Source organism: Lissotriton vulgaris, chromosome 10 (assembly GCF_964263255.1).
Source record: "Lissotriton vulgaris chromosome 10, aLisVul1.2, whole genome shotgun sequence".
Classification (NCBI taxonomy): domain Eukaryota; kingdom Metazoa; phylum Chordata; class Amphibia; order Caudata; family Salamandridae; genus Lissotriton; species Lissotriton vulgaris.
In genome coordinates, this window is record NC_141698.1 from 11,652,569 (window position 1) to 11,672,880 (window position 20,312).

The following is a 20,312-nucleotide window of genomic DNA, read 5'->3' on the forward strand; positions in this document are numbered from 1 at the left end:
ATTGCAAATAACTGTATGCAACAAATGCCTTTTCTCCCATTGGGAAGCACCGCTACGTACAGATGAATTTAACTATTTACTTACCTGTAAAAATTCATGCAAAAGAACGTACTTCATTACAAAATTCTTGGTATCAAAATATATATAAACATAGGATTTATTTTTCTAAATTGGTCTCGTAGTTATTCTTGTGTGTCTAATTTATTGCCATTGCGAGTACAACAAATGCTTAGCACTGACCTCTGATAAGCGTAACGGATTGCCCACACCACCACAAAAGAGCACATTTGGGTTAGCATTTGTGCCTCTGTAAACCAAGTGAGGTTTGCCTGGACTCTTGACACAGTGCAGATTGTTTTGGTCCATTATTTAAAGAGCCAGCTTCCTACACTCTTGCATAGGCAAGACCTAGACTTTGCCAATGCTTGTCTCCATTCTAGCCAACGTGTGTTTCGTCATTGACTTCATCAGGTCTTCTTAGTGAGAGTACAATTAAAAGCGAGACTTATTTTGTGTGCACAGCCGGTTATACGAAATCATGAAATATGTCCCCAAGATTCATGGCAGTGGTGCGGAGCATGTATAATAAGCGCCAGACACGCGTCTTCACGGACGCATTGGACGCTCCGGTATAAGATACTACGGGTGTAGTGTAATGTGTTGTCTGGAATGAGGAAAGGCTAGAGTGGAAAAAGACATGCCGATTCCTGAATACTTCCAGTACTGTGGTTTCTTTTGGGTGGCTGGATGCGAAGAGTGCTCGGGGACCTGCTGTGAATCTCTTGGGAGTTCTTCCTACTCAGGAGTGATTGGCAGCCACTCCTTCGTTCAAGCACCGAGGAAGTGGGGTGAGAGCTCAGGGCAGGGGTGATTTCAGGGTTGTGGGGCCAGTTTTAGGGTTCAGCAGTGGGAGGACCGCAACACCATCACCCTGATCGACAACCTCGCCAACCTCGGACTCAAGCAGCTGGTGTCCACCCCCACCCACCTCGCCGGACACACACTCGACGCCGTCTTCTCAGCCAGCAAAGACATCGCCTTCAGCCACGCCACTGGACTCCACTGGACGGACCACAGCTGCGTCCACTTCACCTTCAGAAAAACGACGATCCACCACCACCAGCAACAGGTTGCTTGAAGAAGCTGGAACAAGATCACAGCCGACCAGCTCGCCGCTTCCCTGAGCCAGCACCCTCCCGCCAGCTCAGCGAACCCCAGCCAGGCCACCGACAACCTCACGAAGTGGATCAGCAACTGCGCGGACGAACTCGCCCCACTGAGGACCCCGCCCAGCAGACCCGGCAGCAAGAAGGTCCCATGGTTCACCGACGAACTCAAGAGCTCCAAGAAGAATTGCCGAGCCCTCGAGAAAGCTTGGAGAAGTGAACAAACACCGGATAACATGACCGCCCTCAAGCTTGCCACCCGGAAGCACCACCAACTGATCCGCGCCACCGAGAAAACTGTATTCAAGGACCGACTGGACAACAACGCACACAATTGCAAGGAACTCTTCAACATCGTGAAAGAGCTCTCCAACCCCAACGCCGGAAACAACGACATCACCCCTTCGCAAGACCTCTGCAATTCCCTCGCCTCCTACTTCCACAACAAGATCGCGGACATACACAACAGCTTCAGCACTCAGCCGACGCACGCCACGACCGAACCACCGCCCCCCACCACCACCACCCTCCGCGCCTGGACCCCGATCAGCACTGAAGACACCATCCGCATGATGAACTCCATCCACTCCGGATCTCCGACCGACCCCTGCCCTCACCACGTCTTTAACAAGGCCGACGCGGTCATCGCACCCCACCTGCGGGACATCATCAACACCTCCTTCGACACCGCCACCTTCCCGGAGAGCTGGAAGCACGCCGAACTCAGCGCCCTACTAAAGAAACCTACAGCGGACCCCACCGAACTCAAGAATTACCGCCCCATCTCGCTCCTCCCGTTCCCAGCCAAAGTCATCGAGAAGACCGTCAACAAACAGCTGGCCGCCTTCCTCGAGACGAATGGATCCCTCGACCCCTCACAGTCTAGCTTCCGAGCCAACCACAGCACCGAGACCGCCCTCATCGCTGCCACCGATGACATCCGAGCCCTGATGGACAACGGAGAAACAGCGGCCCTCATCCTCCTAGACCTCTCCGCGGCATTCGACACTGTCAGCCACCGCACCCTAGTGCAGCGCCTCAGCTACGTCGGAATCCAGGAGAAGGCACTAGAATGGATCATCTCCTTCCTCGACGGAAGGACACAGAGAGTCCGTCTACCACCGTACAAGTCAGAGGCCACCGAAGTCATCCGCGGCGTCCCTCAAGGATCCTCGCTGAGCCCCACCCTCTTCAACGTCTACATGAGCCCCATCGCGGTCATCGCCCGCCAACACAACCTCAACATCATCTCCTACGCTGACGACACCCAGCTGATTCTCTCCCTGACCAACGACCCCGCCGCCGCCAGAGCCAACCTTCACGAAGGGATGAAAGACGTAGCCGAGTGGATGACGACCAGCCGCCTGAAACTGAACTCAGACAAGACGGAAGTCCTCGTCCTGGGCTCCTCGCCCTCCGCCTGGGACGACTCCTGGTGGCCCCCCGCCCTGGGCAGCGCACCCAAACCGACAGACCACGCACGCAACCTGGGCTTCATCTTGGACTCCTCCCTCACCATGACCAGACAAGTCAACGCCATCTCCTCGTCATGCTTCAACATCCTGCGCATGCTACGGAAGATCTTCCTGTGGATCCCCACTGAGATCAGGAAGACGGTCACCCAGGCCCTCGTCACCAGCCGACTGGACTACGGCAACGCCCTCTACGCCGGAACCACCGCCAAGCTCCAGAAGAGACTCCAGCGGATCCAGAACGCCTCAGCCAGACTCATCCTCGACATCCCACGACACAGCCACATCTCCGGACATCTGAGAGACCTGCATTGGCTCCCCGTCAACAAAAGAATCACCTTCCGCCTCCTAACCCACGCACACAAAGCCCTACACGATCAAGGCCCGAGCTACTTCAACAACCGCATTAACTTCTACGCTCCCAAACGTCATCTCCGATCAGCCAGCCACGCCCTCGCCGCCGTCCCCCGCATCCGAAGAATGACAACAGGAGGAAGGTCCTTCTCCTACCTGGCCGCCAAGACCTGGAACTCCCTCCCTCCCGACCTGCGCCTGACCCAAGACCACCTCTCTTTCAGGAAGAAGCTCAAGACCTGGCTATTCGAGCAGCAGCAGCACACCCCCACTCCCCCTCCCCCCCCCCCAAGCGCCTTGAGACCCTCTGGGTAAGTTGTGCGCTCTATAAATGTCCGTGATTGATTGATTGAGGCGGGGGCTTTCTGGGCTGGGGGCATGTTTTAGGGTTCAAGGCTGGGGGGCGGGTTTCGACTAGAGATGTAATAGGATGGTTGTAGCATTTTCTGGGCGTGCTGTTTAGTGGCCGAACAAGAGGCAGCGACGCTTACTGTTGGCTCAGCTGGACTGGTCATTAGCACTATGGTCAATGTGGGGTAGGCACATGGCTTATGCACACCCGCCTTGTCACTAATGTAATCGGCCCAGGAACAGTACACAAACACCTGTGTAGGGGTATGATGTCATCTGAGTCGTGCGCTCATCTGAACTTTATTTGTATCCCGACGCCGTGCTCAGCATCAGAATGCATGTTCAATCACGCTGGTGCCAGACGCCACACAACAACCGAAATTTGCACGCAAAAAATGGCGGCATATTGTTGGTGTGCAGCAGATGGGAACTCCCGGATCAATGTAATGTTGTACAGCAAATATGAGATGTCGAGGAGACCCACAAGGTGAATTTGAAAAGAAGGCGGCAGCTGCTGGCAGGAACCTTTCGGCGTATCCTAATTGTTAGGGGCAGTGAGTACCAGCCCACAAGGAGAAGAAGGGAGTGTGCTTTCGAAACGCAGCATGTCCAACTATGATCATGGGTGGGACAGAAGCCTATACAACCTGGCATCCTTTGGCAGGGGGTGCACATGGGCACTTAGGCTTTTGACATCTGTGCAATGTACCATCACATGTGCATGTACATCTTCAGAGACAGACACAGAGAGAGAGTCTCTCTCCCCCTCTCCCCTCCCCCCTACACCCACCCCCCGGATCCTACAGATTTCTGGGTTAAACAGTACATTAGAAGGTAGCATGCATACCATCAGAGGGAAATCACCCACGCCAACCCTGTGAGACTGCAAAGAGATGACCTCTGTACAGAGGAAAGGCACATTTCCCCAGCCTGAATGGGTGCACACACCTCTTTTTTGAGGGGTCCTCTCCGAGCAGCAGCGACTTCATGTCCGAAGGCCACGGATTACACTCAGGGTTCCGCACGGACTGGAAGTGAGAACTGGAAAACATCTCCTTCAGGAGGGCCTCGGTGCCTTGGACACCGCTCAGGATGGACTCCTCAACACTGGCGGGAGAAAAGCAGAAAAGAGAGTGATGGAGGACTTCAAAGGTTGTCAATGCCACACCCACCCAGGACAAGCAGGAGAAAAGACTACCTAGGAAAAGCAGACTGTAAAAGGTAAAGCAGCAAACGTGCAGAACATTGTGCCCATTTGATGCTCGACTCCAAACTTTTCTTACTGCATCAGTACATTCCTCTCTTGAAAACATCCAGTGAACAAGAGAATAACCTAGCACCATCCAGAGTCAAGGCCACGTGCCTGTGTCCACGTTCTTCGTACAAGCACGTATTAGCACTTTCCACATCGCTTTAACAGGCACTGAAACCCACTACTAGCAAATGGGCCCCAAATCAAGAATGGGGTTCAGAAACCTTAGCCTCCAAGTTCACAGCTCTGCAAAACAGAATCATTATCTTGCCCGAGCACAACCAGCCAACCATCAATGCCCCCCCGATTGCAATAGTCACATGAACAAGTGGTGCTGCTGAAATGGTCTACTGACCGTGACCGATGCAAACTCCTCGAACATCACAAATTCAATGACCGCCCTAAGCTGTTACCAATACAGGAAGGATCCGGGCCAAACAACCATTCGAATTGGACCACAATTCAGTGGGGCCTTCAACACTAGAAACTCCCTCCAGCAGAAACACAGGTACTGGCAGCCGAGGGCTCACCCACCTGTCAAACGGTTTCAGAAATGTATCAGAGGGAACACAAGGGTCAACTATGACCATTCTCCTTCCCCACCTCAGATATGGAGAGGGGACGGTGATCTACACCGCCCCCTGAATCTTATGATGTACAAATGGCAAGAAACAAACTCTCTGCAATCCCTTCCAAACTAGTCTTGGACTTCAGCATATCCCATGAAGTGAAAGCAGACACACATCGATTCCTGCCTTGAGGGGCTCTTTAAATCCTTCACCCCATCTCACCTAAAGATCAAACTATCAACGGGTGATTAACAAAGTCCATGAGCTCGGAAGGGAGCAATGAGACCAGGGCTTTCAAGGCAGAAACGTCCTGCAGGGCTGGGAAGAAGCGCTGTTTCTATTGGCTGGAAAGGAAGGAAGGAAAGTGCCAAAATGTGCCCCTGGGTTGAGAGTGGGGGCTTGCCCCTTTGGACTGGGGCGAAAGGAATGTCCACAACTTACATGGGAGTTGTTTTTCTGGGCTGGGCTAGAGGGAAGGTTCTTGTCCATAAAGGTGAGCTATGCTGGAAGAGAGGGCATGAATGTCACCTGAATAATAACAGAGTTTCACCAATTACAGAGGAAAGGAAAGGGGTGTCATTTATAGGCAAGCATGTCATGGGTTCCACCAGTAACCTTAGCTCCTGGCATACACCGATACCACTTACCTGTCAGAAAGGGATTCTCTGCTGGCACAATGAGGGCTGCTGATCACATCCAGCATCTTGGTCATGAACGACAACTGTCGTTGAGGACTGGCGAGGCCCTAGTGGAAGCAGGGAGGAAAAGAGATGAAAAATCCTTCATGTTTATGTCTGAGCTGAGCACTGTCACATGGTGAGATCTGTCCTAATAGAGACTCAAAGGATAAGAGCTGGGTGTAGACCCAAGAATACAATATATAGTCCGAAAGAGGGCGAGCACCAGCCTTGGACCTTGGTTGGCATGAGCCAGAGTCAGCAAGATCTGCAGTAAGCCCCCGCACTCTGGCTGGGTGGCATCCCGATGAAAATGCCATGTTTGGTCCCAGGACAGTAGCTCCAGAAAGTCCAAAGTCTGAACAACCAGTTGGCCAGAAACAATGCAATGGACACTGGAGAGAACAGGACTCGATGCTCTGCTGGAGGAGAACAAGATCCTGGGATGGGCGGCTCTGTGACACCATCCACTGCAGGTCAACACACAGTCCCGGGGCTTTAACATCACTGTACCAAGTATTCAGCCAACATCTTTGCACTAATGTGTGTGTGTGAGTTCAACTTGGTGCTGCCACAATCCAGCCATGTTTGCCTCTGGACGAGGCATGTAAAATAAACACCTATAGCTGGAGGGCACAAGCAAATACATTTCTCAATATGTTCTAGTTCATGAAGGATAAACTATTTGTCAGAGGCCGATGCTTCACCTCTGTTACATGGACTGTTATAAGTGTTTAAAAAATGATTTGTGTAACATACATCAGTCATATAATCGGTGTTAAAGGTGGAATGGTCATGAGTGGTAGAGGAAACATGTAGGGGTCACCAGCTTTTTTTGGCGACTCCTGTCCTCTCACAAGCGTACATTATGGCAGCATGTGCAAGGACCCAGCCCGCGTCCCAGCAGGAGTGGGATTGCGCACGGCTACATTGGCCATTGTCCTGCCGCAAGACATGAGCCTTCTATGGACCTAGATTCTGTACAATACACAATTTTTCCAGAGGTGCATAAAGAATTGCTAGAGCAGAAGAAAAATGGTTCTGGATGTAAAGTATCAGATTATCGAAAGAGCAACCCTTCCAAACTCCATCTAAAACCTATGAAGAACATTTTCGTTCATTTCTTGGAAGAGTAAATCCATCAAACGCAATCAAAAGCAGCAGTCGGTCTCTCGGGTTGCTGGTTCCGTGGCTCATGTGAAGTTTGTCGTTAATTGATTTTCGGTAAAAAGAAGCCAGCCATGGGCGATCTCTTCATTGACAACATGAAAGAGGAGTATTGCTGCTCCACAGTGAGTAAATGTCATGGTCAACAGATCGAATATTGGCAAATACCTCCTGTAGGAAGGTGGCTACCTGACTATGGTTACCCCAGATTTTTTGCCCTGTGTTTAGCTGGTTTTCGACTTAGTTGGCCTGGTTCCCTGCTAATCAGGGCCCCAGGCTATCTGCTCTCTCTGTAAAATGGATTCCATGTACCCTAGGTGCATAACTAGATTGGCTTGGGTCACCTTATCAGCCCCTGTACAGAGCACTATAGGTGCCCAGGGCATAGGTGCATCCAAGGCCTACCAGGGGCTGCAGCATATCTTTTGCCACCCCTGGCTGGCTATCTAAAATTGACACAACTGGCTGATCACTCAGCTGGGGCAAGGTGGTGTAATCACCCCTTGCTTAGATATAGTACTCCTATATCTAAACCTATCTGGACACATATAAACCTGTGAGCCACTCCTATGGCAGGCCTTAACAATCCTGAAGGCAGAGTGTGTGGTTTAATGTGAGATGGTGCTCTAGCATGAGCTGAGCCTGTCTGCAGCTGTCGGGACCAATTCCCTTAGCTGTTCTGGGATAATGCCAAACCATATACTATTAAGTGCATTATAATCCTCGCGGTTATATGTCAACTTTGGTTTGGCTTTATCAAAACATGTCGTGTAAGGTGTCATACGATTTGGAATACTACCCCCTCGCCAGTCCTGGCGACGGGGGTAGCATTCCACCCCTCTAGAGGGGACAACATGTTACTTTTGCTAAAATGTGGTTGATTTTTAAAAGAGCCTCAGATCCACAAAATGGATGCTTCTGCCACAGACACATGTCTGACCTCCTGCTGCTGACCGAAACTCAGCAGAGGAGGCCTGGACAAAGGATTTCCTGTCACAGGGAGGTGTGACACCACCCCAGACAGGAGATAGTGGATTGTAGCAGGGAGGTTTGAATGAAACCAGACAGTGCCTGGGGAGCACAAGGCTTCCCCTTGCATAATCCTGTCAAACCGGTTCTGGGGCAGCCCAGCCCCAGCTCCAGTGAGACCTGGACAAAGGAAAGGGGGTGTAACCACCCCCCTTCCTGGTCCCACCCATAGGGGAGGGACCTAGCAGGAGATCCACCCCTCAGATTGGAATAAGAGGGGGAGCAGTGCCAATGCAACTCAGATCATCCTGAAATCAATTTTAAACTAAGAAGACGACTGGACTTCGACATTCTGATGACAGAAGACTGAAGAGCATCTCCCTTGTGGCCTAGGAGGGGCCACCCTGTGAACACAGGCATCACCCAGCACCTCGACGTCTGCTTTGCCGCCGCCTCCCGCCGGAGCCCGAGTGCAGAGCCTGACAAGACCCAGCTTCCCAGACTTCTCTCAGCCCGATCCACAGTCCCTGCAAAGAAGGGACCCGTGGAGGCATCGAGAGACGTGGGAGCGGCCATCTTGAAAGACCCCCGAGACGCTGACTGCGCAGCACCCGAGGCACCCTCGACTCTGTGCTTTGGGGTTTGAGAAGCCCCATAACCGAGCAGCATTTGCACCAAAGATCAGCCCTCCAGCATCTCCACGATCTGCGTGGGGCCCTTTTGTTTTGTGCCACTCGACTCGCCATCCCGTCCGCTTGTCACGTGGTCAGCGGCCATCTTGGCGACGAAACCTACGATTTACACTGTGGGTCTGGTTGCTCCAGACCTGCCCACGCTCCTGTAGAAAGGAGTACCCGCTCTGACCTTGCTGGTCCGAGTAATAAGCCTTTTTCACTATCCCCGTGGCTTGCATTAGCCAAGGCTTGTTTGCTTCAATCGAGTTGCCGACACCGCCATCAGCTAGAGCCTTTGAGGGACAGCTCGTGATTGACTCCTGGACGTCCTTGATCTCTTCGTGTCCACGTGGCTGCAGAGAGAAGCAACCCCTGATCACCTGTTTGCACCCGACTTTGCCTGGTTCCAATCTGGTTCCACGGTGGTCACTGGTCAGTGACTTTGAACATTGTCCCCTCTGCTTTCAGGTCTTCACCACTTCAGATCCACCCTTGGATCGCACCGGACACTTCTGCTTCACATCGCCTGCAGCTGCAACAGCTTCAAGCACCAAGAACCTGCGTGTCAGAACCCGACGCCACTTCGACCCTGTGCACCCACGGCCTGTGAGTGAGGTAACATTGCAACGCCGGTGTTCCCACACTGGTACACACCTCTAGGGTCTGTGTCTAAAGTTTTGTGTTCCTAGGTTCAGCGGAAGTATCTTTTAATTCACTTTAACTAACTTTTACGCACCATTGACAGTGCATTGGTGCGCGCCGCACTTTCCGTGCTGCACCCGTCTCCTGTGGGCTACTCCCGACTTCATCATTGCTAGTCCTGACTGCTCCCAGCGAATCTCTAGGCCCTAGGCCTAACCATTGTTCGATAAGTGTTACTTATACCACTTTTTTAATATATGGTCTGAGTGGCCACCCGCCCTCATCCATAATTGTGCAACTTTATATGTGTAACAGTGCTTTTGATTTAACGCTTGTGCCCCTTTCCTCATAAAGAGTACTGGGGAGTAATTTAGAAATAAATACATATATTTTTATAATATATACTTGTGTGGTGTCCTTTCATTTGATTACAGGATTGTATGTGGTAAAACAGCTCGCTTAACACGACCTCTTAAGTTAAGCCTTTAAGGCTGCTTAGTCCATGCTACCACTAGGATAGCTTGTCTAACAAGGTTGACTTACAACCAGACATCTTTGGGGTTTGTTTGGACTGATACCCAGTGGTTCCAGAATTGGAAACACTACATATCAGGCCAACTTCTCACACCTCCGCCATAGAAGAGAAAATCCCATTGTACTTAAGGCTCACAGTACATGAATGCTTCATAGCCTGAAGACGAATCTCTACTGAACAGTACGCGAAGGTGCCTGGATTAATGCAGTGGATGCAAATTGCTGTTCCATGGAGACTGAAGTTTGTCTGTGTTGACAGGTCATGTTAAAGAAAAATGGATGCTCAACATTAGCTTCATGCATCAGATGTTGACAGGTGTCACAGTGGTGGGTCCGCTGCTAGACCATGAGGAACGTTGTCTGTCTTGAGCAACTACGAGCAGGTGAAGAAAGGCATCTTGACATTGTGCAAATCTCGACTGTCTAGCAAGGAGACACTGGATTATGAGGAAACTTGTATCCAACAGCCGCCATATCAAACAACGTGAGAGTTCAGCTGTTTCGTGAGAAATTTAGTTTACGTCATGGCACTGATGTCTACTCTGTCTGCCAAGGACAGAAAGCCATGTGCCATGCTGTGCAATTTCAGAACCGTTCATAGAATTAACCTTTTAAGACATGGAAAGACCTCTTTTAAATATTAATAAGTCACATCTATGTTGGCCTTGTAGCACACAAGGTAGGGTGCATGGTATTTAAAAGGGGAGATGTAGAAATTTAAAGTTACCATGTCCCTACAGTGATAAGGTCCCAAAAGCTATTTTCACCATGGAAGGCTCTGGCTTTCCAATAAGAAAAAACAAGAGTACAAGTTAAAACATTAATTCCGCTATCTCAAGTTTGGGATCAGCTAGAAAAAAGATTCAACCACTACTTGTAATATTTATTAAAAATCCTTTCTAATGGTAACATTGGGCTTTTAATAAATATTTAGAAAAGGTTACTCTTAGAAAGTTACCTTTTTCCTGCCTGGCGCTCTTGAAGATCAATTTGCTCTAGCTCTCTCGCAGCTGTCCAACCACTACTTCACCTTAATGACCGTCGCAGGTGGAAACAACATCCGCTTCAGCCACATCATGTAGGCCCTCTGGACTGACCACCACTGCGTACAATTCTTTTTCAACACCGCCACCGCTCTCAAACCCACCCCTCGCCCTCTGCAAAGGAACTGGAGCAAGGTCACATAGGAGCACCTCAACTGCGACCCCCCCCCCCCCCCCCACTTCGACCGACACAAACTCTTTAGCCAAGGAACTACACCACTAGATCACCAACTGCGCAGACAAACTTGCACCCCTTCACGTCACCTATAGACAAAGCCTCTTGAAGGCCACCTGGTTCACCTCCAACCTCCAAGAAGCCAGACGCTCCTGCAGAAGTCTCCAAAAACGATGGAGAAACAGCAAAGCCACGAAGGACCTACCACCTACAAGAACGCCATGACAGACTGCCACCAATGCCTAAGATCCACAAAGAAGACCTTCATCTGGAACAAAATCCTGACCAACTCTAGCAACTCATAGGAACTCTTCAACATCATCCAGCAATTCACCAAGCCCCACAGCAAAGCCACAGACGTCACTCCCTCCCAAGACCTTTGTAACAAGCTCGGCTCCTACAGCCACCTGAAAATCAAAAGCCCTCAACAACAACTTCAGCGAGCAGACTCCAGAAACCACACTTCCCTCCAGCGACGACAGCCGGCCCACCATCACCGCCCGGACCCCAGTCACCACCATGATCATGAAGAGCACCCACTCAGGAGCCCCCTCGGACCCCCGCCCTCCGCACATCTTTCACAGAGCTGCCACCGCCATAGCGCCCCAGCTTTGACGCACCATCAACGCCACCTTCGAATACGGAACTTTCCCAGACGACTAGAAAGGCGCAGAAGTCAAGCCCCTCCTCAAGAAACCCTCTGCAGACCCGACGAACCTGAAGAACTACCAACCCATCTCTCTCCTCTTCATAGCCAAAGTCACAGAGAAGATCGCCAACGCCCAGCTGACAAACTTCATCGAAGAGAACTCTATCCTCGACCCCTCCCAACCAGAATTCTCAGCAACCACAGCACCAAGACCGCCCTCCTCGCTGCCACAGACGACATCCGCATGCTCCTCGACCAAGGCCACACCGTAGCCCCATCCAACTTGACCTCTCCGCAGTCTTCAACACCGTCTCCCACCGCACCCAGACTCCACGAGGCCGGAATACAGGGAACCGCCCTCGACTGGCTCTGCTCCTTCCTCGCCAGAAGAACCCAAAGGATCAGACTCCCGCCTTTCCTCTCCGAACCCACAGAGACCAACTCCAGACTACCACAAGGATCATCACTTAGTCCCACGCTCTTCATCATCTACATGGCCCCAGTCTCCGCCATCGTCAGACAGCATGGACTCAGCATGGTAGCCTACGCCGACGACACCCAGCTCATCGTCTCCCTCACGAAGGACCCCGAAACCACCAGACTCCGCTTCCAAGAAGCTGAGTCTAGTGATGAAAGACGTCACAGCTTGGATGAGCAGCAGCTGTCTGAAATTCAACTCGGAGAAGACAGAAGTCCTAGTTCTCGGACCCTACCCCTCGGCGTGCAACTACTCCTGGTGGCCCTCGGCACCCACCCCACCCCCACGGACCACACCCGGCATCATACTCTACTCCTCCTTCACCATGACCCGACAGATCAACGCCGTCGCATCCACCTGCTTCAACATCCTCTGCATTCTCCACAAGGCCTTAAAGTGGATCTTCCCCGAAGCCAGAAAGACAGTCATCCACGCAATCATAACAAGCAGACTGGACTATGTAAACGCTCTTTAAGCTGGAATAAACAAATCCTTGCTCTGAAAACTCCAGACCATCCAGAACACCATTGCTAGACTGGTCCTTGGCATCCCATGACATGAACACATCACCCAATACCTGCAAGACCTCCACTGGATCCCCGCTGAGGAAAGAGTAAACTTCAAGCTACTCACCCACGCCTACAAATCCCTCCACAACATCAGACCCAAAAACCTCAACAAAGTCTCCTTCCACGTACCCAAGAGAAACCTCCGCTCCGCCGACAACCAGCGCATCCGCAGAACCAGAGTGGGCGGAGAGCCTTCTCCTACATCGCAACCAAAGCCTGGAACGAACTCCCTGTCAACATCAGACGCTCCCCCACGCTCCACACCTTCAGGAAGGGTTTGAAGACCTGCCTCTTCGACTGAAACTGAGCTGCACCCCCACCAGCGCCTTCAAACCCTCACGGGTGAGTAGCGCGCTCTAGACCCCGATTGATTGAATGAGGTATGAAAATTGCTTGTGGTTTAACCAAATGTAATCATTTGAATTGTAGGTAAAGATACAAATTCCAAGTGCTTTGGTCATAAGAGCAAAGGGGACATGTTCCACACACTCTGTGAAAACCCCATATGTTGCTGATGAAACATAAAAGCAGTGTCACAAGTTGATCTTAACAGCACTGCCCACTTATCACTGGTGCAGGTTAAAGACCCCGGAGCAAGTGGCCTCAAACTCCGTGGCGCTCACCGACTGTGAAAGGTTACTGAAGGCTTTTACATTCTGTTTCATAAATTAAAATGTACCTGTAATATGCACAGGGAGTTGAACTAGGAGACAAGGGTCCACCTTATTTACACTGGTACGATAATACATGTGCAGGGAGTGTGTGTATATATAGGCAGTTATACCAGCAGTCATGCTAAATGTTTATGTGAGAAAAGTTAATTTCAGGAAACATGCAAGTACAGACCCCGTCACCTGCAGCCACATGCCTGAGAAGCAGCTATTATACAGTGTGATTTCAAACAAGCATTTACAATGCAATGGTCTCGGCATCATTAAAGGTAGAGCTATTAGCATTGCTCATGACATTTCTTTTTTTTTTTAAATCATCAATGGCATTGTCATTTACATTGCCAATAGCTTAATCGTTATATAAATGGCATTGTCATTGACAATGTCAATAGCTACACCCTACACAGAGCCACCCTCCCACAGACACACTCAACAGCACTCTGCAGTCTGTACTCAACAGCACACTGCACTCAACAGCACTCTGCAGTCTGTACTCAACAGCACACTGCACTCAACAGCACTCTGCAGTCTGTACTCAACAGCACACTGCACTCAACAGCACTCTGCAGTCTGTACTCAACAGCACACTGCACTCAACAGCACTCTGCAGTCTGTACTCAACAGCACACTGCACTCAACAGCACTCTGCAGTCTGTACTCAACAGCACACTGCACTCAACAGCACTCTGCAGTCTGTACTCAACAGCACACTGCACTCCACAGCACTCTGCACTCCACAGCACTCCACAGCACTTCACAACACTCCACAACACTCCACTCTGTATTTACCTCTGTGCATTTTGGATAGCACAACAGAGGGCTTTTAGCCGCTTCGCATTACACAAAGTTACACCCATTTGTTTCTTAGCCATGGGAAGATTTCGTGAATAGCTGAGACACTCAAGATAAAGAGCTGATGGGGAAACTCCGACCCGGCTCCCCAGGTCTAATGTCAGCAGCTCTGGCTGTAAGGCCACATTCTGAATAGATTGAAGGTGGCAGTCAGAAGTCGCCTGAAAGCTCTTCTCATTATGGGATCAAGTCTTCAACAGGACCATGAGCTTGGGGTTGAGCAGAGCATTGTCGAGGCAGAAGTACATGGTATGGGGAGGCGCTGAGAAAGCGTGACGCGTTCATTCTGGAATTGATCTTCTCTGCCATGTCCGAGGGCAGCCCTGTGACACCAGAGGCGCGCGCCCGGCTGGGCTCAGCAGGAGCAGCAGAAGCGAGTCCCTGCTGCCAGGGGTCAGTTACCGCCACGGGGTCGGGTTCCTCTTTCGGACCCCTGCACTCCTCCTCCTTCCTCGCAGCAGGACGTGCCTCGAGCGCCCAGGGCCTCAGTTCCCATCAGCTAGGGGTGTTTCTCGTTAGTCTGTTTTTACTGCGACCTGACGGCACACGACTGTCCCCGTGCCGTGCTTTATATGTTGGCGTCAGCTAAACAGAGCGGCACACAGCAACTGGCACTGTAAACACTTGGTTCGCGGTGCCAGTGAGCAGGGAGCAATAAACCGGAAGTGGGAAGCGCCGCGTGCATTTAACCTTCCTGTCCGACGAGGCACTTAGCTCTCTTTTCTGCCCATGAGCTACATCTGGCATGCAGAACGCCCCCAGTGCGTGGTCACTGTAGCCTCACCCTTAAAGCACAGTTTTTTTTGCCCAGGCATACAACGCTATGCAAGCCAGCATAGGTACTTTATTCCTTTACACGAGGCACACTGCAAAAGCAATCGCCCTTCCACGCCTAAAAGCCCAAATAATTGCATCAATAAATAGTCTATGTGGACTCTCGATAGCCACTAGCTCCCAAACGCTCATTAAAAAAAAGTGCGGCCTGGAAAAAACCCAATTTGATATTTAATAGTTTAAAGAAGTCCTGATTCACAGTAGAGATACTCTTCACACCAGTAATAGAGTATTCGAACATCCGTTGGCTAAACAAACAGGCCTGGTCTTTTTGACCTACTGGCTTTGGTAATGTTTTACGCGCCACTGCCGGACACCATCAGCAAAAATATATATTTTAAAAAAGCAGATTTTTCTTAAAAACGCTGCTGTGCGCAAGTAAGCATGCATCATTCCGTTATAGTTAACTAGTTCGAACATGTACCAACATACATGCATGCACAAATGACATGACACTGCCTCCATTTTTATATCTACATATTTTTTTTAATTTCAGTTATAGTGCAAACAACATTTGAATTTGGAGTTGTAAATAAAACGAGCGCTGCACCAATCAGTGCGCAGCTCTCAGGCAAGCCCCGGTGACGTCATCGATGGTTCCCAGGACTAGAAATCAACTTGTATTATAATAGTATGTGTCCTAAATATTACAACATCTGATATTTTAGAAATACATGTCCTTAGAATATCTTGTATCATTTAGTAGAGGGACTGTATGTAGGGATTTCTATTTGCCAGTCTCACTTCTGGTTGTGGTTCCTTATATTCATGTCTTTGCTATGCTAAAAAGCATGACGTGAAATGCTGTGCTACAAAATACATCACACCTTCAACAGTTACTCACAGAAAAGTATGGGCATCCTCAACCTGTGCTCTGGATGGGGCTCTTCCAGTCTTCCCTTGCATTTGAACTTCCTGCATACCAAACTAAAAGGTAGCAAACCCCTTTTCGGGAGTGAGCATGCAACAGGGATGCAATGCAGTTGATGCACTGCATTTAAATGGCAGCCTTTTCAAAGATTGTATAACTATTACAGCCAGGTTTGCAGCAGATAGCCCTGTTCAGCGGAGTCAAGCACTTTAATTGGAGACACTCCCGATGGAAGCACCACTTCAAAGCCTTGGAATGCACCCAAGGTCAGCTTTAACTCGGTATCCGCGAGAAATCAGCTCCCAGCATGAAGGGATGCGGTGCATTTGCTTTAGGAAGTGGAGTTCGAAAAAGGAAACCTTCACGTACCTTGCCAGCAGTCCACCCAGAGTCAGGACATGCTATTGGATCGACTGTTTTGTAGCGAACCCATATGTGGTTAGGGCAAGCCTCTGAACAACCTAAGTGCTTCTTAAGCACTCTTAATTTTTCTTTACAAAAATTAATCATTTGTAAGTAGATATCTTAAAAAAAGGTCTATGAGACTTATTTATCAAATTAAACGTTGTTAATACATACGCAAATAGGGCAAACCTTTTAAGTAGTGTAATTCTGAATGAATTGTGTGCGGCATTTACTATGTAATCTTAATCAGGTTTCGACTTTTGACCACAAAATGAATGGGTGCTACGGAGGCGGGGCCTAGCAATGCAGACTGGATGAGTCCCTTTGTGGGGGGGTGGGGGGAGTTTACTTGCTATCGGCTGACGTCCTTTGGTAAATATACTGATACACTAAAACATGCTGATTTACACTCTAAATTCCAGATAATTCAACGTCATGGGACAGAACATTTATAGTTCCTTGCTTTCCTTCTCGAAGGTGTTCTTTTCAAGTGTATTCACTCACAATTCTAATTCGAACGGAATTAAGAATAAAACTCTTGGCTGCACTAATTTTGTTAAATGACCTTTCAGGACTGGGAACGAGGTGCTTCGAAGAGTTGTCCTAAACTCCCCAGCGTGACAAAGGTGTTTTACTGGCAGCTGGGATGGAGCTGTGTGACTCGGCTGCCATCGAAAACAAGACGAGGAAGAGGAAAAGAACGACGCTCGAGCTGCGGGCGGAGGGAGGGAGGGAGGGAGGGGGGACCGGGACGAAGAAGGGTACATCTGAGCGTGCTTTGCCTCTGGAGTCAGATACAGAGGTGGGCTAGTGAGAGGGTCTGTTGGATTTGCTGGGGGAGGGGGAGGGGGGAGCGGGACCGGAACGAAGGAGAGCTGCGGAGGGAGGGGGGACGAGCAAAGCAGCTCTGTAAATCACCCTGCACTGCAAGAATGCAGCGGCGCACGTGAGGGGAAGAGTCCATCAGATTTTTTATAAAGCGCCACTCCTCACCCGTACGGGGCTCATGGCGCTGGAGACCCTTACGGTTGGTTGCAAGAACAGTCTTCTCTCGGGCAGGATGGGTGTGGTGGAGGGTGACCCCTCTGAGGGCTACAGGGAGGGGGGAGCAACCGTATCAGAGCGGCAAGTGCCCACCTCCGAGATGGGGGCCAAGTCAAGGGCCGCTCGAGCAGACTGGAAACAAAGGCAGAGATGTAAAGCGCCTCTAAGTGTGCACTTTAGTGCGCAACAGTGTGCATGCTGGGAGTTGTAGTTTCACACTCTCCGAAAGAAGTAGAGGCGCTAGTATCCTCGGAACACGAGCTCTAGCCGCTTTGGAGTGGGAGCCGGGCCATCCCCCGATAGGCTGCCAGGGGTGGGTTTGTTGCTGGTTGGGGCGGGGGCCGATTTTTTGTACAGTCAGTATATTAGTCACTAGCACTTGCTCACTAGTGAGCTGTCCTGTTCCTTCTCACTGTCTCCTCGCTCCGTGCGTGGGGGGAATCAATGCTTGCTAAATAATGTAGAAGCAGGAGCATGCTCAGCCTCTCACTTTAGATGGGGGGGGGGGGGGCGGGCGAAGCCTCTCACCTTAGGGCGGTGGGGTGGGCGTGCGCGACCAGCTCAGCCTCTCACCTTAGGCCGGTGGGCGTGCGCGACCTGCTCAGCCTCTCACCTTAGGCCGGTGGGGGTGGGCGTGCACGACCTGCACAGGGCGGTGGGCGTTTACTTGCTATCGGCTGACGTCCTTTGGTAAATATACTGATACACTAAAACATGCTGATTTACACTCTAAATTCATGATAATTCAATGTCATGGGACAGAACATTTATAGTTCCTTGCTTTCCTTCTCGAAGGTGTTCTTTTCAAGTGTATTCACTCACAATTCTAATTCGAACGGAATTAAGAATAAAACTCTTGGCTGCACTAATTTTGTTAAATGACCTTTCAGGACTGGGAACGAGGTGCTTCGAAGAGTTGTCCTAAACTCCCCAGCGTGACAAAGGTGTTTTACTGGCAGCTGGGATGGAGCTGTGTGACTCGGCTGCCATCGAAAACAAGACGAGGAAGAGGAAAAGAACGACGCTCGAGCTGCGGGCGGAGGGAGGGAGGGAGGGGGGACCGGGACGAAGGAGAGCTGCGGGCGGAGGGAGGGGGTGGGAGAGGGACCGGGACGAAGAAGGGTACATCTGAGCGTGCTTTGCCTCTGGAGTCAGATACAGAGGTGGGCTAGTGAGAGGGTCTGTTGGATTTGAGGGGGGAGCGGGACGAGCAGCGCAGCTCTGTAAATCACCACCGTCTTTCTCCGAGGCAAAGCAGAAATGCCTCGGAGAAAGCATGGTCATTTTCGCATTTGGGGGCGTGTGTTTTGCTGTTCTGAGTGACGGGCGACGTCACTGTCTAAAGAACAGCAAAACTTACGCCCCCAAATCCGAAAAGGACGGGGCTACATCGGAGTGATGGATCTCTCCTCCAATGGCTGGCCTCCATTTAGGAAGCCAGCCAATGAAGGAGAGAGGACGAGGGAGGCTGGTTTAAGCTTCCACACTAAGAGACAATAATTCTCGGACATCCGGTCTGCGACCGGATATTACCGAGACCTAAAAAGGGGGGTGGCTATTAATAAGGGGGGGGTCGTTCTTCATGGGGGAGTTGGCTCTTCGGGGTGGGGGTTATGTCTCTCTCCGTAGGAGAAGAGGGTTGGCTGTCTTAGGGGGGGGGGGGGTGTTTGGCCTTCCATGGGGGTGGGGGGGGGGGGGATTGGCTCTCCATAGTGGGGGTTGGCTCTCCATGGAGCGAGTTGGCTCTTTATGGTGCGCATTATAAAGCAAACAAAGAACATGTTTATTGTTCGCACAAAAATAAACTGAGTGAATGAGCAAGAAAGATCACGTTTCGCGGTTGGGACTGATGCTAGAATCAAAAAGTTTTTTTTCTGTTAGGGGAGTTTCAAGATTGCTTTGCCAAAGGTGCATTTGGTTTAGGAATGCATGTATGAACCTTTCACTTATCCTCTTGTTGCCACATGCTTTCCACTATATCGTGACTTTTCGCTGCCGGGCCCTTGGGTTGTCGGCTGATGAGCTGTGTATTATTGTGCTACTGGTACTGCGTGTAACTGACCAGCCACCGTGGTTGTGGGTCTGTAACTGTACTTTCTTCTTACAAAATAAAGGTTTTAAAAAAAAAAAAAAATAAAGAATGCATGTATGGAGCCCTGGTTCATAAAGTAAATACTGCCCCCCACCTATAGATGGGTGACAATATATAATAGGTGTATCCGTTTATGACTCAAAGTACAGCTGAGCTACAACCCATAATTATTAAAAGAAAAAAAAACATGAAGGCGTTTAAAACATCAGGGCTAGTAATCACACCGAAATGTGCTTACTTCCGAGAAAGTATCAATGTTTTAAATGATTTATTGAGAGTTAATTCGAAATGACACCGCCCGTAGTCCAGCTATGAGAGGGTGACCAGCCTTCCCAGAAGCTCTTCGGAACTGGGCATGGACGAGCTGAAATGCAGTCAGCATAGAATTCTTTTTAGAAACAGGAGGCATGGACAAGGAGATTTTGCATTTTATTTGTTTAGCAGTCTTCTGGAATTACCTTTTAGTGCAATGACAAGAAGTGTGTAAGAGGCGTTCTACAGTAAAAGCAAACCTGCACTACGCACTTCGAAACTAAATATGATAAGTAACAATCACAAAAGTGGAAAGAGAAAGAGGAACATCCCTAGATAAATACAGAAAGATGCTCCTAAAATGTAAAAGAAATTACAGGTGGAAGGGATGCAAGCTCCTTGTCAGAGGTTCGATCAGGGATTACTTATTTTCATAGGACACTGCATTAAACTCCTTCCAAAAATTCAAAATATTCGACCAGGAGAATGTTGTGTGTTCAATTTTCCCACCTACAATTAAATCCCTTCTCCGTGTGATAACCCATATCGT

The 20,312-nt window shown here is 50.0% G+C and overlaps 1 protein-coding gene across 1 annotated transcript in view; it reads right to left on the bottom strand.

The window, feature by feature from the left end:
- Window positions 1-20,312, bottom strand: part of HAUS7 (HAUS augmin like complex subunit 7) — a 104,085-nt gene that overhangs the window by 48,681 nt on the left and 35,092 nt on the right. Inside the window, exons 5-6 of the mRNA XM_086940199.1 lie at window positions 5,812-5,909; window positions 4,292-4,450 (exon numbers count right to left, since the gene is read on the bottom strand). Coding sequence (XP_086796325.1) covers window positions 4,292-4,450; window positions 5,812-5,909 — 257 coding nt within the window. The remainder of the gene's footprint in view (window positions 1-4,291; window positions 4,451-5,811; window positions 5,910-20,312) is intronic.